The 15,113-nt window shown below is 44.3% G+C and overlaps 1 protein-coding gene across 7 annotated transcripts in view; it reads right to left on the reverse strand.

Annotated features, from left to right (window-relative positions):
* Positions 1-1,886: 1,886 nt before the first annotated feature.
* LOC107380959 (protein cordon-bleu) overlaps positions 1,887-15,113 on the reverse strand; it is a 32,871-nt gene continuing 19,644 nt past the window's right edge. For 6 of the 7 annotated variants that reach the window (XM_054743251.2, XM_054743254.2, XM_070544265.1 and 3 more), the window contains 4 exons: positions 13,665-13,734; positions 5,981-7,129; positions 2,443-2,500; positions 1,887-2,301 (listed from right to left, as the gene is read on the reverse strand). In XM_054743251.2, the coding sequence (XP_054599226.2) occupies positions 2,454-2,500; positions 5,981-7,129; positions 13,665-13,734 (1,266 nt within the window). In that variant the 3' untranslated portion in view covers positions 1,887-2,301; positions 2,443-2,453. Of the gene's footprint in view, positions 2,302-2,410; positions 2,501-5,980; positions 7,130-13,664; positions 13,735-15,113 lie in introns of all 7 variants that reach the window. The other variant, XM_054743252.2, reaches the window with a different exon arrangement.

A 15,113-nucleotide genomic window follows, 5' to 3' on the forward strand; every position in this document is an offset into this window, starting at 1 on the left:
AAAGTGTGAGTTAGGCTCAGAAATTGGTTGGCTTCACTCACGGTTTGGTCTGCACCTTGACTTGGAGGGAGTTGGTGGTGAGCCATAGTCCAGTACACGCCCGTTTGAGGGAACACCAAATACTATACACACAGCTCACAGCATCATATGTATTTTAGCTCGCTTGGATTTTATCTGTATCTTTTCTGGTATCACTGTTTCAGTTGGCTGATTGAAAGTTTTTGTTTCATCTATTATGTCTTATTCTTCGTAATGATGGCTATAATTATAGTATCAACGGTGAGGCACTTTGGTCAGCTCACATGCTGTTTTTACATGTGCTTGATGTGGTGCATACACTTTTATTTTTGGGGGGGGGTACCTTGGTTGTAGGACACACTTTGGTTCATATATTGGATTTGCGGAGTCAGTTGAATAATTTCCTCAGTTGGGGAGGTATGGTCTAACCACCCCACGTCCTTCACCTCTGACTTAGCCTCCGAAAACATTACCAACATTGGATGACGATGTAAATTTGCCTTGTTCATGCTAGCCCAGCTATCCATCCGACCTACTCAGGCTGCATCAAACCACGCCCAGGTAACCTGATACTAAAGGTACAAAACTGTACGTTCACTCTGATTGGCTGAAGCCTGTAGCGTTGGGATGACCCTGTTCGAAACAAAATTTGCCCCAATCAGCTGTTAATAAAGAGGGCGTGGTTAGACACTCGTCCCCTAGGACACTTTAAATGTAATCAGGTGGTCTGGGTTGTAGGTAAGTGATGCTTTGGGTAAGATTGTGGTTTTACTGACTGTTTTGCATCGGTTTTATTACGTTTATAAAATGTGACAATATGTTGCATTTGCATTTATTTAGTATCTTAACATTTTTATTGTAACACCAGGGAGGGCTTAGCCCTGCTAGCACACTTATACCAGCCGTCCCTGGGTATTAGCCTTTTATCCCTGATGATCGTCCTGCACGGTCAGCCATGAGGAATGCACGTTAAATTAAAAACAATGTTTGAGAAAAGACCACTTCAAATCATCGCAAAGCATGGCTGGCTGTAGATTATGTTAGAGATGTAAATATTCTCCACAGAGCGATACAGTTTAAGATGAAATGTTCATGTGGCTATTTCCCTTAGGGGTGGTAATGGCATTCTCCATGACAATGGCAGTGTGACACGACGATGCCCTTGAGGTCCAGGCGTCTCCTCTGGGGGGAGTGCTGTGGAAACACGACAGGGTCAACGGTCACCTCCCATCATCCACAAGCAACCCGTCCTCCTCTCCCTCTGTCTTCGGGTGAAGTGAGAATGGAGAGAGAGAGAGAGAAAGGAGGAGTCCTGAAGCAAGCCCACTCAGTCCAGCTGTGGCAAACTGGGAGCTTTAGCCACAGGCGGTTCTGGCTGGCGTCTCCACTTCGCATAGCTCCCTGCCGTTCCTCCAAGGCCAGGGCTGGATCAATACATATAGTGGTGTGGATTCTTTTGGCACCCAAGTATAGCTGTGCAGTATCGCCCCAAGGTACGGGTCCGTTAAACACACAACAGTGTGTGCATGTGAGCAAAGTGGACCAAGTTTACTCACAAGGGTGATGAAATGCTTGGCATAAAACCGATGTTTCCAACAAGCTTTTTTCTTACGATTTCTGTTGCTAGGAATAAGAAAATCTGTTAAATACTATATGCAGGGTTTTGTTTCTGGAGATGTCCCTGATAGAGAGGCCTTCGAGGCAACACGTATGGAACGTCCTCAAAACTGGATAAACGAGATTTTTCTATTTTAAATCTAATGTTTGCTGAATGGGTAACGTGAGCTTTTTTTTCTCCTTCACTAAAATGTAGAAAATACATGCAGGGAAATGATTTTTATATAAAACATCTTGACAGATAAAAAAAAAGCTGTTGAGATGTTTATTGTAGAAGCAACACTCTACTGCCACCTGCTGGCTGGAAAACAAACATCATAAAACACCAAATGGCTGTCCGGCTGGCGCCTGAAGAATCACATTTACAGAAAACAGCCGTTTCTCCGGCATAAATAATAAATAAAACTAACAGTTTGATGTTCTGTCATGGCACACAATGGTGGACAAGGTAAAAGACAGTTAATAGGTTTGGCAGTCTGGACCTGGAGTACTTCAATATGAATGTGTAAAATAAAACAAGACGACTTAGACAAAAGATATTTAAAAAAAAAAGTCAGGTCTTTTTAAAAAGGGCATTGCAAAAATAAATTAGCTGAGGTTGGTACTGAATTCCCGTATTTAACATCTTTTTCTAGTAAATGAAATGTGTGGACGCAGGTCCGATACCTGAAGGAGAAAAAAACAGAATGTTTAAAATTTTAAATCACTTCCTGGTAAAGCCCAAAAGCCTCAGGTCACACACGAATTCTTATTTTCCAGCACAGTGGTCCCTTACATTTACAGCAGTAGTTTGATGGAGTTTCGTACCTTTGGTGCATCTACAGCTGAATGCTGTCGGACCAGTGAGCCATCGTCTGTTGGGGTCCTGACGAGGTTAAAACATGGAGGCAGATTAGTCACAATTCAGACTGACTTTTACCCGATTTAAAGTTTAGCATGAGGACAGTGAACCTTTACTTTAAACCCTACTTCCATTCATTGAGTGTGTAAATCTACAAACCTGCAAACTTGGAGGGTGTGAAAAAGGTGACAACCACAATCAAACCTCCCCGAACAAGGTTCCTGCATGCTGCAGATTTGCATCACTGGGGTTTGTAGCGGCCTGCTCTTATACAGGTCGTTCTAAAAGAAATTAGCATATTGTGATAAAGTTCATTATTGTCTGTAATGTACTGATAAACATTAGACTTTCATATATATCAGATTCATTACACACAGCTGAAGTAGTTCAAGCCTTTTATTGTTTCTAATATTGATGATTGTGGCGTACAGCTCATGAAAACCCAAAATTCCTATCTCAAAAAATTAGCATATTTCATCCGATCAATAAAAGAAAAGTGTTTTTAATACAAAAAAGTCAACCTTCAGATAATTATGTTCAGTTATGCACTCAATACTTGGTCGGGAATCCTTTTGCAGAAATGACTGCTTCAATGCGGCGTGGCATGGAGGCAATCAGCCTGTGGCACTGCTGAGGTGTTATGGAGGCCCAGGATGCTTCGATAGTGGCCTTAAGCTCATCCAGAGTGTTGGGTCTTGCGTCTCTCAACGTTCTCTTCACAATATCCCACAGGTTCTCTACGGGGTTCAGGTCAGGAGAGTTGGCAGGCCAATTGAGCACAGTAATACAATGGTCAGTAAACCATTTACCAGTGGTGTTGGCACTGTGAGCAGGCGCCAGGTCGTGCTGAAAAATGAAATCTTCATCTCCATAAAGCTTTTCAGCAGATGGAAGCATGAAGTGCTCCAACATCTCCTGATAGTTAGCTGCACTGACCCTGCCCTTGATAAAACACAGTGGACCAACACCAGCAGCTGACATGGCACCCCAGACCATCACTGACTGTGGGTACTTGACACTGGACTTCAGGCATTTTGGCATTTCCCTCTGCCCAGTCTTCCTCCAGACTCTGGCACCCTGATTTCTGAATGACGTGCAAAATTTGCTTTCACCCGGAAAAAGTACTTTGGACCACTGAGCAACAGTCCAGTGCTGCTTCTCTGTAGCCCAGGTCAGGCGCTTCTGCCGCTGTTTCTGGTTCAAAAGTGGCTTGACCTGGGGAATGCGGCACCTGTAGCCCATTTCCTGCACACGCCTGTACACGGTGGCTCTGGATGATTCTACTCCAGACTCAGTCCACTGCGTCCGCAGGTCCCCCAAGGTCTGGAATCGGTCCTTCTCCACAATCTTCCTCAGGATCCGGTCACCTCTTCTCGTTGTGCAGCGTTTTCTGCCACACTTGTTCCTTCCCACAGACTTCCCACTGAGGTGCCTTGATACAGCACTCTGGGAACAGCCTATTCGTTCAGAAATTTCTTTCTGTGTCTAACTCTCTTGCTTGAGGGTGTCAATGATGGCCTTCTGGACAGCAGTCAGGTTGGCAGTCTTACCCATGATTGCAGTTCTGAGTAATGAACCAGGCTGGGAGTTTTTAAAGCCTCAGGAATCTTTTGCAGGTGTTTAGAGTTAATTAGTTGATTCAGATGATTAGGTTAGTAGCTCGTTTAGAGAACCTTTTCATGATATGCTAATTTTTTTATATAGGAATTTTGGGTTTTCATGAGCTGTTTGCCAAAATCATCAATATTAGAAACAATAAAAGGCTTGAACTACTTCAGTTGTGTGTAATGAATCTAATATATATGAAAGTCTAATGTTTATCAGTACATTACAGAAAATAATGAACTTTATCACAATATGCTAATTTTTAGAGATGGGCCTGTATTTATATACGAGGGATGGGCAATATATCGACATGAATATCGTATCGGCCGATGTTAGTCATTTAACACATCGGTATCGGTTTGATCAATAAAAACGAACCGATATAACAACCGATGTTTTTTCCATCTCGTCTCCATTTGTTTGCCTGTTTCAGAGGGTGTGTGAGTGTGTGTGTGTGTGTGTGTGTGTGTGGGGGGGGGGGGTGTAATTGTTTGGTCATGTGACAGTGAAATAAATCATCTCAGAACCATAAATGTGTGTGGTGTGTACATAATAATGTACATTCAGATTTAATAATTGTCATTCTACACAAAATCTGCCGATTTTAAAAGCATTAATGTCAGTATATCAATATCGACAAATATCGTTTATTGGCCATAACATAATATTGTATCGGCCCAAAAATGTCATATCGGTGCATCACTATTATATACTTCTTGCTAAAAGAATCTGTTGGGATAATTTTAAAAAAATCAACATGATGTTTGCAAAATGAAAAGTATTTTCTACCACGAGTATTAGACAGTCTCTGCTCAGGAAAAAGAAAAAATCTGCTTGACTGAAATGATCAAAAATCATCAGGGGTCACCGTATATTTATTAAGAATTAATGTGAGACTAGATTACACTAAGAACACCAAACATGAAAACATCTGAAAACGTTCCAGAGTCATCCTTACGCGGTTTTTGTAATGGGTCATGAGTGCTGCTGAGTTGGTAGTGATTTAGAAAGAGCTGCAGGCCAACGCGGCTTTGTCTCAGCTGTTTGATTGAATACTTTAATAAACCGTTAAGAGCAAACTGCTGTTTTGAGTATTTAATGCTGCAGAAATGTTACAGTATTATGAAATTATCTCATGTGTTTCTCCTCCAGCGTCCTTAAATCTTCCAGTGCCCAGATCAATAGACTGGGACCTATTTTTAACGAGTGAGCATACTGGTGGCCATTTCTTACCAGAAAATGTTTTTATGTTACCAACATTAGGTTTTAACGGGGTTAAATACCAGCGGTGTTTACTCCAAAGTCAACTTCCAAAAATATATATATAAAAAAGAATCTTTAAGGGAAAACCTGCTAAAGTCCTTGACAGAAAACGGTTATTTAGTGATGATTTTATTCGATTTGACGAACTTTAAGCTCAAAAACTGCTGCGAGAAGTTAAAGTGACAGCAGTCATTCTTACTGGGAGCGCCGCTCTGCCTCCTCGTCTGCAGCGTGCCGTCTCTTCAACTGTGACTGGTCAAATGACGACATGTGACTAACAAACTAGAACAAAGATCATTTGCGAACAAGACAAATCCCCCCTCCTTTATACGATTCTCACAAAGAGTGATTGTAGCCCGACAGAAGACCCCCCCCCCCCCCAAAAAAAAAAGCCTTTTCGGAACTACACCATTCAAAAAAACTCCACATATGGCTTCTAAAACGACGATTGTCTACAAAAATCAAAAAGTTTGCAGATGTGTGTATAGATGTAAACCCTTGGTTGTGGTCCTCAAACTTGTGTTTCTGCCAGTAAACCAATATTTAGAAGCACTTCTATGTCAAAGTGACGATTAACTACTTTTGTAAAGTCTAACAACTGTTCACCTTTGGTTAACTTCTCAGCCCAGAACTTACCATGCTGGTAGGTGGACCTGGACGGTGATGGAAGCGCATCATGTGAATTGTTGGGGACCCGGGAGCCCATGTCTTCATTAAGGCTCTGCAGGCGAGATCTCTGGACGGCCATGGCTACTGCCTGTGCAAATCTGGATTGGCCCACCTTAGTTTTGTCCTGAGATGGTTCAGACACAGGCACGCTGTTCTCCTGAGCACTGGTGTGAACATTCATGGGAGAATCTGATTGTTGAGAGGAGCTTGTAGAAGCTCCATTTTCCATGTCTTCTTTGAAAAACACGGGTGGAGGCGGGGGAGGAAAGCTAGCTTCTTCCTCCTCATCTTGAACATCCTCCTCCTCAGCTTTCTTCTCATCAATGCAGGAACTCCATGATTCCATGTCTGGGCTGGGACTCTGCTGATCCTCATTCCTGGTGTGATGATTGCTGTTAACTTCTTCATTACTACATTCTGAGCTTTCAGACTGGATTACTTCAGATGGAGCCTTTGCCTCCTCCTTCTGGCTCTCAGTGTTGACAGAGTTGAGCTGATCATGTAGAGAAGAAGCTGGACTGTTTTTCATTTGATTGTGATGAAAACCAAGACTTGGAGACATTCCATTTTCTGGTTTGCTAGAAGAACACAGAGCTCCCTCAATGGTTTCCTCATTCTTATTTTCAAGGGAAACTTCAGGCACAGGACCATCTTCTGCTGAAACTTGGCCCTGATTTGAGACAGCTGCAGTCTCCTCCGAATCACACAATGTTGGTTTTTTGGGGGGAACCACTTTAAATGTGGTAAATCTGCTCCTCTGTAATGGGTCGTCCCACTCATTCTCAGTTGGGAGGTCAGATCCAAGAACAGACTCGTGTTCTACGCAGAATCCTCCATCGTCTGGACGACCTGAGCCCATGGACACACAGGAAGAGACGTAAAAGTTTGCAGCAGAGTTCCTCAAACGTTTAACCAGCATTGCATTGGAAAGTGAAGATGTCAGGACTTTGGCGAGAGCGCAGCGGGCGTCGGATAAGTCTCGCCCTCGTAACGACGACAGAAAGGGATCAGTGGCTTCATGGAGACGAGTTCGGGGAGGCGGAGAAGACGATGGCTGAGAAGGATGAGGTGACTGATCAGTTTCTTGCAGTTCCTCCAGAGTGTTCAAACACTCGACTGTTGACAAAAAAACAAGAAAAACATGATGTTTCCATTCAGTTAGTTCAAAACAATTTTCAGACCACATACACCTGCCACATTTGGGACGGCGGCTGAGCAGGTGATTTCTGCCACATATTTCCACATTCATTCATGGAAGATGCATGTGGACAGCTCTGATCTTCATCTAACCAGTTCCTGGAGGCCGGCCGTTGACCGGAACATGGTCATGATAGGATCCCTTGGAGTGAGTGGAAAACTCAAATGTATGGAGAGCATACAGTTTTTGTTAAATCCTGCCTTTCCTCTCTGCTCCCTTTTATAACAGCCATTATTCATTCCTCACTATCCTCTGGTACGGTCCCCTCCCTATTCAAATTCGCTTCAGTCAGCCCTATTCTAAAAAAACCTGGTTCAGATCCCAATGATTTCAATAACCTCCGTCCCATTTCCCATCTTCCCTTCATTTCCAAAGTCCTAGAGAAAACTGTTGCATCTCAGCTCCATTCCCATCTCACCCGCAATAACCTTTATGAACAGTTTCAGTCACGCTTCCGTCCCCACCACAGCACAGAAACAGCTCTCATCAAGATCACTAACGACCTACTCATTGCTGCTGATTCTGGTTTAATCTCTATTCTCATTCTCCTCGATCTGAGTGCGGCCTTTGACACCATTTCTCATCCCATCCTCCTCAATAGACTCTCTTCCTTAGGCATCACTCACACCCCCCTCCGCTGGTTTCAATCTTACCTTACTGGCTGCACTCAGTTCATCCAGTTAAAATCATTTTCCTCAAAACCCTCCCCAGTCAAGTCAGGTGTGCCCCAGGGCTCTGTCCTGGGGCCCCTCCTCTTCATAGTATATCTCCTCCCTATCGGCAAAATCTTCCGCAAATTCAACATCCAGTTTCACTGCTTTGCGGATGACACCCAGCTCTACATTTCCAGTAAGCCCAACTCAACTCTCCCACCATCCTCCCTTACACTCTGCCTCTCTGAAATCAAATCATGGTTCACCTCTAATTTCCTCAAACTCAATGGCAATAAAACTGAACTTCTTCTAGTTGGCACTAAATCCACCCTCTCAACAGCTGACAGCTTTTCTTTAACTATTGACAGCGCCATAGTCTCCCCCTCCCCTCAGGTCAAGTCTGGGTGTCATCCTCGACAGCTCACTTTCTTATCAAGCTCACATTAATAACATAATTTGGTCAGCATACTTCCATCTACGTTCCATAAACCGTCTCCGCCCCTCACTGACCCCTCACACTGCCGACATTCTCGTCCACAGCCTCGTCACCTCCCGTCTCGACTATTGCAATTCACTTCTTTATGGTCTCCCCAACAAACTCCTTCATAAACTGCAACTGGTCCAGAATTCAGCAGCCCGTATTATCACCAGAACCCCTTCCTTTCACCACATCACCCCGGTTCTCCAGCAGCTTCTCTGGCTCCCAGTTAAATTCAGGTCCATCTTCAAAATTCTCCTCCATACCTTCAAAGCAATCCACAACCTCTCTCCTCCATACATCTCAGACCTTATAAGTTTTCACACCCCATCCCGTTCTCTCAGATCTTCTTCCTCCATCCATCTTGCGGTTCCTTCTGCCCGTCTCACAACCATGGGGAGCAGAGCTTTCAGCCGCTCTGCTCCCCGTCTCTGGAACTCACTCCCCCAGAAGTCGTCAGGAACGTCGACAGTTTTACCCTTTTCAAAACCAAACTCAAAACACACATGTTTAAATCTGCCTACAACCTCTGATTTTATTGAACTGTTTCTCTCTTTGTTTTTTTCTTGTTTGGGTTTTATTATTGTTTTATTGTATTTTATTAAGTGTTTTCTGTCAAGTGACCTTGGGTGTTCTGAAAGGCGCTTTTAAATAAAATGTATTATTATTATTATACCCAGGGCATCCCTTGAAATCTTTGTCAGATCAAAATGCTTTCTTACGAGATGCCATGAATTTCTCAAGGACCCCGTCTGGAAAGAAGTGGATCTTGGGTTTTTAAGCCTCACTTTAACTATGGTACAACCACAGTCAAGTCTCAACCCCAGGTGTTCAGTTAGCCTTGACATGGAGGTGGCATGAAGAGGAAGACTCAGGAATTTCTGATTTGTTCCAGATGCAACAAAAACCTCTGAAAGACCTTTCATGTTGGCTTTAGTGAGATCCTCCATTGTAGAACTTGCACACAAGAGAATGTTTCTGTGAAGTTGAGAAATCATAGAAAATCAGTTCTGCTGCTAGTGGTTCGATAAAGATAGCAAACAGTGAGGGGGAGAGTGGGCATCCCTGCCTGGTCCCCCTCTGAAGACAGAAGCTAGCTGATATTTGGTCGTTCGTCCTGACACGTGCAGTTGGTGAACTGTATAATGTTTGTAGCCAGTTTATGAAGAAGTTCCCAAAACCAAATTTATGTAAAGTTGCAAATAAAAACTTCCAGCTAACTCTATCAAAAGCCTTTTCTGCGTCTAGAGATAATATACTAGTTTCTATGTTTCTACTGTAAGAGAAATCTATCAAATTAAGTAATCTACGCGAGTTTGTGGATGACTGTCTACCCTTGATGAAACCAGTTTGGTCAGGGTGTATTATGAAGGGGGTTACCTTCTCTAATCTTTTTGCCAGGGCTTTACAAATTATTTTGAGATCAACATTAATAGGAGAAATTGGGCGATAGCTGGTAGGAAATGCAGGGTCTTTGCCTGGTTTTAACAAGACACGAATATCGGCTGAATTCATGTTTGGCTGTAATCTGCCGCTCTCTTCGATTTCCCTCACCATTCTGAAAAATGTTGGAGCCAGAATGATCCAGAATTCTTTGTAGAACTCTGCTGGAAACCCGTCTGGACCTGGAGCTTTCCTATTAGTCATGGATTTAAGGGCTTCTTGGAGCTCAGCTGATGTTAGTGGCGAGTCCAGGACTGTAACTTGGCTGTCTGATAATTTAGATTTATTATTTATTTATTTGATTTATCAAATTATCAGACTGATAGCAGTAATTCTGTGTTGTTACTTCTGCTGGACCTCACGGCAGCCTTTGACACGATAGATCATGAAGTGCTGCTTCACCGTCTACATCATTATGTCGGGATTTCAGGGTTAGCCCTGGAATGGTTTAGATCAGGGATTCCCTAAGTGTGGTGCACGCACCCCTGGGGATGCGCGAGCTGCCGCTAGGGGGTGCGCGAGGTGAAAAGTGTAATGGCTGCGGAGCTCAGAGAAGTCTGTAATATGTCACTATTAGCGTAGAAACTCATTTGTGGGTGGGCCAAAGAAAAAGTAAGTGGGCCCAATAAATGTAATTGAAAACAAGTATATTTTTGCGCGCGCGTGTCCTCCACATGTGCCCTAGCTTCATAATAACAAAGCGCCGAGCTTCAGCACTCTGGCCTGCGAACGCCGATATGTTCCGTATTTGATCATTTTTAACGGTGTTGGAGGAATCTGAAGGTGGAGAGTCATTCTGGCGGATTGTAATTAACACCTGTCTCATGCAGGTGTTCTGACATTGTAAACCTCACACACAGAACATTGTGGATGTAACAAAATAAATCAATAAATGATTCCCATTCAGGCTATTGACAGCGCGCTGAAGATCTGAAGTTCAGAGTGCGTCTGTCAGAGGTCAGACGCGTTCCAGCGGAACCACGGCTCACGGGTGCACATGTGAGCACATCTGGGCTGGGCAGAAGTCATTTTACAACATTGGTTTAAATAGCGCGAGACGCGGTGACTTGAGCGGCTGTGCCATGCGTGCACACACACACACACACAGATTCAATAAGCGCACACGCTGCTTTAACTCCGGCGCGCCGTCAGACTGAAGGCAGAAATGAATGCTGCCTCCACCGTGATAAAAACTTTTAAGAGGTTATTTTTCATTCAAGGTCAAATTAAGATATTAGCTTCTGGGATGAGTCGGGTCCGCTCCAGCCAGTGACTCCTCATGAACCTGACCACAACTCATGTTACTGCAGCATTTGTTATTCCAGTCCGCGTGGCAGCGGATCGCAGATTCAGCCACACCACAAAACAGCAATAAGTCGGTCTGAGGTAAAAGTGAACCTCATGGCTATATCTTGTCCCCTATAGACATTTGATTACCACAAGTAGGTGATCAGTTCAGGTTTACGCAGAGCAGAAGGAAGGAGAGCGCTCTGGCCGCACAGGTTAAACGTTCCTTGCATTGTTTATGTGCTACCTGGGCTCTGTAAATATTTATTTAAAATGAAATCAAAGGAAATTGTAATGGTATCGAATGTTTGTCAATTACTATTAAAAAAATGAAAGTGATGGGGAATTTTTTTAACCCTCTCTGTTTAGCTTGACATCTGATGAGAGAGAGAGAGAGAGAGAGAGAGAGAGAGAGAGAGAGAGAGAGAGAGAGAGAGAAAGAGAAAGAGAAAGAGAAAGAGAAAGAGAAAGAGAAAGAGAAAGAGAAAGAGAGAGAGAGAGAGAGAGAGAGAGAGAGATGCCCCGATGTGGGGGCTGGGGGTGCGTCGACATGGTCGGGGCATAGAAGGGGGTGCGCGGCTAAATAAGTTTGGGAACCACTGGTTTAGATCATACATGACAAATAGAAAAATGTGTGTAAGGATGGGAAGTTATTCCTCAGAGTACTCTGATCTACCATGGGGGTACCACAGGGCTCGATATTGGGACCTCTGTTTTCTGTTTACATTCTGCCCTTAGGTGACATCTGCCGTGAGCTTGGAGATCGATTCCACTCATATGCTGACGATTGTCAGCTGTAGCTGCCTCTGAACACGTCAAATGGTCTCTCCATTTCTATTCTTACTAACTGTTTGAGGGAGATCAAGACCTGGATGAGTGAAAATTTTCTGAGCCTACACGATCACAAAACAGAGGCTATATTGTTTGCTCCACGCAGACATTGTGACTCTTCCCTAAATGACTGGGTCATTTAATGGCCAGCTGACTGCATCAGTGACTAATCTTGGTGTTAAACTGGATAGCACCCTTTGTTTTGATACCCACATCAATGGAGTGATCTCCTTTTTCCACCTTCGTCAGTTGGCAAAGATCAAACCATTTTTGTCACGTCATGATCTTGAGACTGTACTCCATGCTTTTATTACGGTGCGATTGGACTACTGCAACTTTTGTTTTACTCGGTGTGAGCAAGGGCTCAATAGTTAGATTGCAAATGGTGCAGAATGCTGCTGCCAGATTTTTAGAGAGCAGGCGCAAGTATGACCACATTACTCTTGTCCTGGCTGCGCTTCATCGGCTGCCCATTGATGTAAGGATAGGTTATAAAATACTCTTATTGAAAACGTTAAATGGTTTGGCCCCTCCTCCGTGTGTGAATCGTGACAGTTTTAATAGAAATAGCTTGTTTCAGTACTGGTAGGTTGATAAAACCGTCATAATTATAAATGTTTTTTAAAAAGGTCGAGTAGCTTGTTTTAAGCTTCGTGTGGGTTAGGCTACACAGGTTGGAAATTGATTATACAGTCAAACTCGTGAGTGAGCCACCGTAGCTGCAATACTTTCTCTGACCTGCGTGGCGCTAAAGAGTCACATTTTTTTCATCATGATTTCAGTGGATTTCACACACGTGGCCTTTGAACATAACAACTTCCACAGATTCCACTAAGATGGTAAGGAGGAAGCAGCAGACAGTGCAGGAGGGGGATGGAGAGAAGGATTAGGGACGATGGAAGGAGGAGAGAAAAGGAGACAGCAGCTCTCCATCAGCCCCTTCAGGTAAACGTCGAAGCAGGAAAGAGAAAAGGCCCGGCTTCAGTCTGAAGGTTTTTTAAGCTCATCGTCATGAAAACGAGGTCTGTTAGGCCACAAAGACCCAGAGGGGCCAACAGCTGGAACGCTGAACCTTCACCGACTGATTAGGTTGGAGAGAGGAGTGTGTTTACTGACAATCAAGTCTCTGCTGGGAGCTGTGTTTTCTCACACACACACACAGCAGATTTGCAGTGTCAGATCTTAAAAAGACAACTATGCTTCTTTAAGCCATTACATGTTGTCTACATTAATAATATGTGTTAAAAAAGTGGATAAAAAGCACACAGTGAAGCAGAAGGAAGGGTGAAAAGCACATCAGATGCACTAATGCAGGGGCGGAGGATGGATGGAGCTCGGACAATAAAGGGATTTATCCGAGAGCAGGCAGAAGCCATGAACAAGGAGGCTTTAATTACCCTGAACAGGGTTAAACTGTTCACACTGATAACAGCTACATTTTGCGATGGATTTAACTGCTAAATCTTCCATTTGATGCCATTGGCGGTGACATTTTAATCTCGATTCCAACATAAATCTCTGGTGACCTCGTGTGGCACCCACTGAAGCTGAAAGGATTTGGCAGACTTGATTTCGGGTTAAATACTGTAAGAAATAACGGAGAGTAAGCTTTCTGGGACTGTTAGAGCAGATCTTCTCTTCCTGACTGGGACCACTAGACGATAAAAATAGGAACCAAATGTTTATTCTTGATTCCCATTTTAGAAATGAATGAAGCTTGGATTTAAAGTTTCTTATTAGGAGATAAGTGACGGATCTCACCTTGTGTGGTGGCACAGGGAGGAGGTGGAGCCCTCCTTTTGGTGCTCCTTATGGTGGATTCTGCAGACCTCTACAGAGAGAAGACATCGTTAGGGGACTTCCTCTTTCTTCCATTATGTCAGCATGTCGGTTTTGTTGCTACACTGCCCGTCGTACTGAATGGCAAAGTCATCAGGTATTAGAAGCATGGCAGGTTCAAGATGGAGAACGATGGGTTGGTGCATTGTTTTCACTACAAACAAAAGCTCTGCTGAAGGACAAAATTGAAGGACAGGACAGGAAGCGGCAAGTGAGGCTGGGGAAGAACATCTCAGACCTACAGACCATCAGCACCGGTTCCCCTCAGAGCTGTGTTCTCTACCCTCTGCTCTTCCTGTACACCATCCAGTATGGCGCGGTATGGGGGCCAAAATTAAGACTACTGCCCAGCAGCAGGAGGCTATATAAATTCTGAAGCAAACTACCGACCTGATTAATAATAAGCTGGCGCCGGTAACTGAGAGGCTGGCGCTGCTTACTGAGGAATAGCACTTTTACCGGCGTTACTACTAGATACGCTAGGGACTAGCAGCCCTCAGCTGGTCATTGACTGGTTCCCACACTCCCTCTGCTGTCTATTAGCATGGATAGGCTAGCGTTAGCCTGGACAGGCTGGTGTTAGCATTGGAGAGGCTAGCCATTAGCATGCCTAGGCTGGCCACTAGCTGACTAGTGACTTTCTGAGACACGCTAATGGCTAGCCTCTCCGATGTTAACGCCAGCCTATCCATGCTAATGGTCCGCCGAGGAGGTAGGAAATCCAGCTAGTGGCCAGCCTAGGCATGCTAATGGCTAGCCTCTCCAATGCTAACACCAGCCCGTCCAGGCTAACGCTAGCCTATCCATGCTAATAGACAGCAAAGGGAGTGTTTGAACCAGTCAATGACCAGCCGAGGGCTGCTAGTCCCTAGCGTATCTAGTAGTAACGCCGGTAAAGGTGCTATTCCTCAGTAAGCAGCGCCAGCCTCTCAGTTACCGGCGCCAGCTTATCATTGATCAGATCAGTAGTTTGCTTCGGAATTTTTATAGCCTCCTGCTGCTGGGCAGTAGTCTTAATTTTGGCCCCCATACTGCGCCACAATCCAGGGACCTCCAACCAAAAGTCTATCAAGCTAATCAAGTTTGTAGACACCACCGTCATTAGACTCATCTCTGATGGGGATGAGTTGGCCTACAAAATGGAGGTCGAATGGCTGGTGTCCTGGTGCAGCCACAGCAACCTGGTGCTAAACACCCAGAAGACAGTGGAGGTTTTTGTGGACTTTACGAAGCAACCCTCCCCAAAACCATGTCTGACACTCCCATCTCAGTGATGGACTCATGTCGCACTGACGTTACCCAACCACATTCATTCTTTCCTTCAGTCGTCCTGGTCCCTTTGCAGAAAAACTACCCCAAAGCACGATGCTT

This window comes from Nothobranchius furzeri, chromosome 14 (genome assembly GCF_043380555.1).
Source record: "Nothobranchius furzeri strain GRZ-AD chromosome 14, NfurGRZ-RIMD1, whole genome shotgun sequence".
Classification (NCBI taxonomy): domain Eukaryota; kingdom Metazoa; phylum Chordata; class Actinopteri; order Cyprinodontiformes; family Nothobranchiidae; genus Nothobranchius; species Nothobranchius furzeri.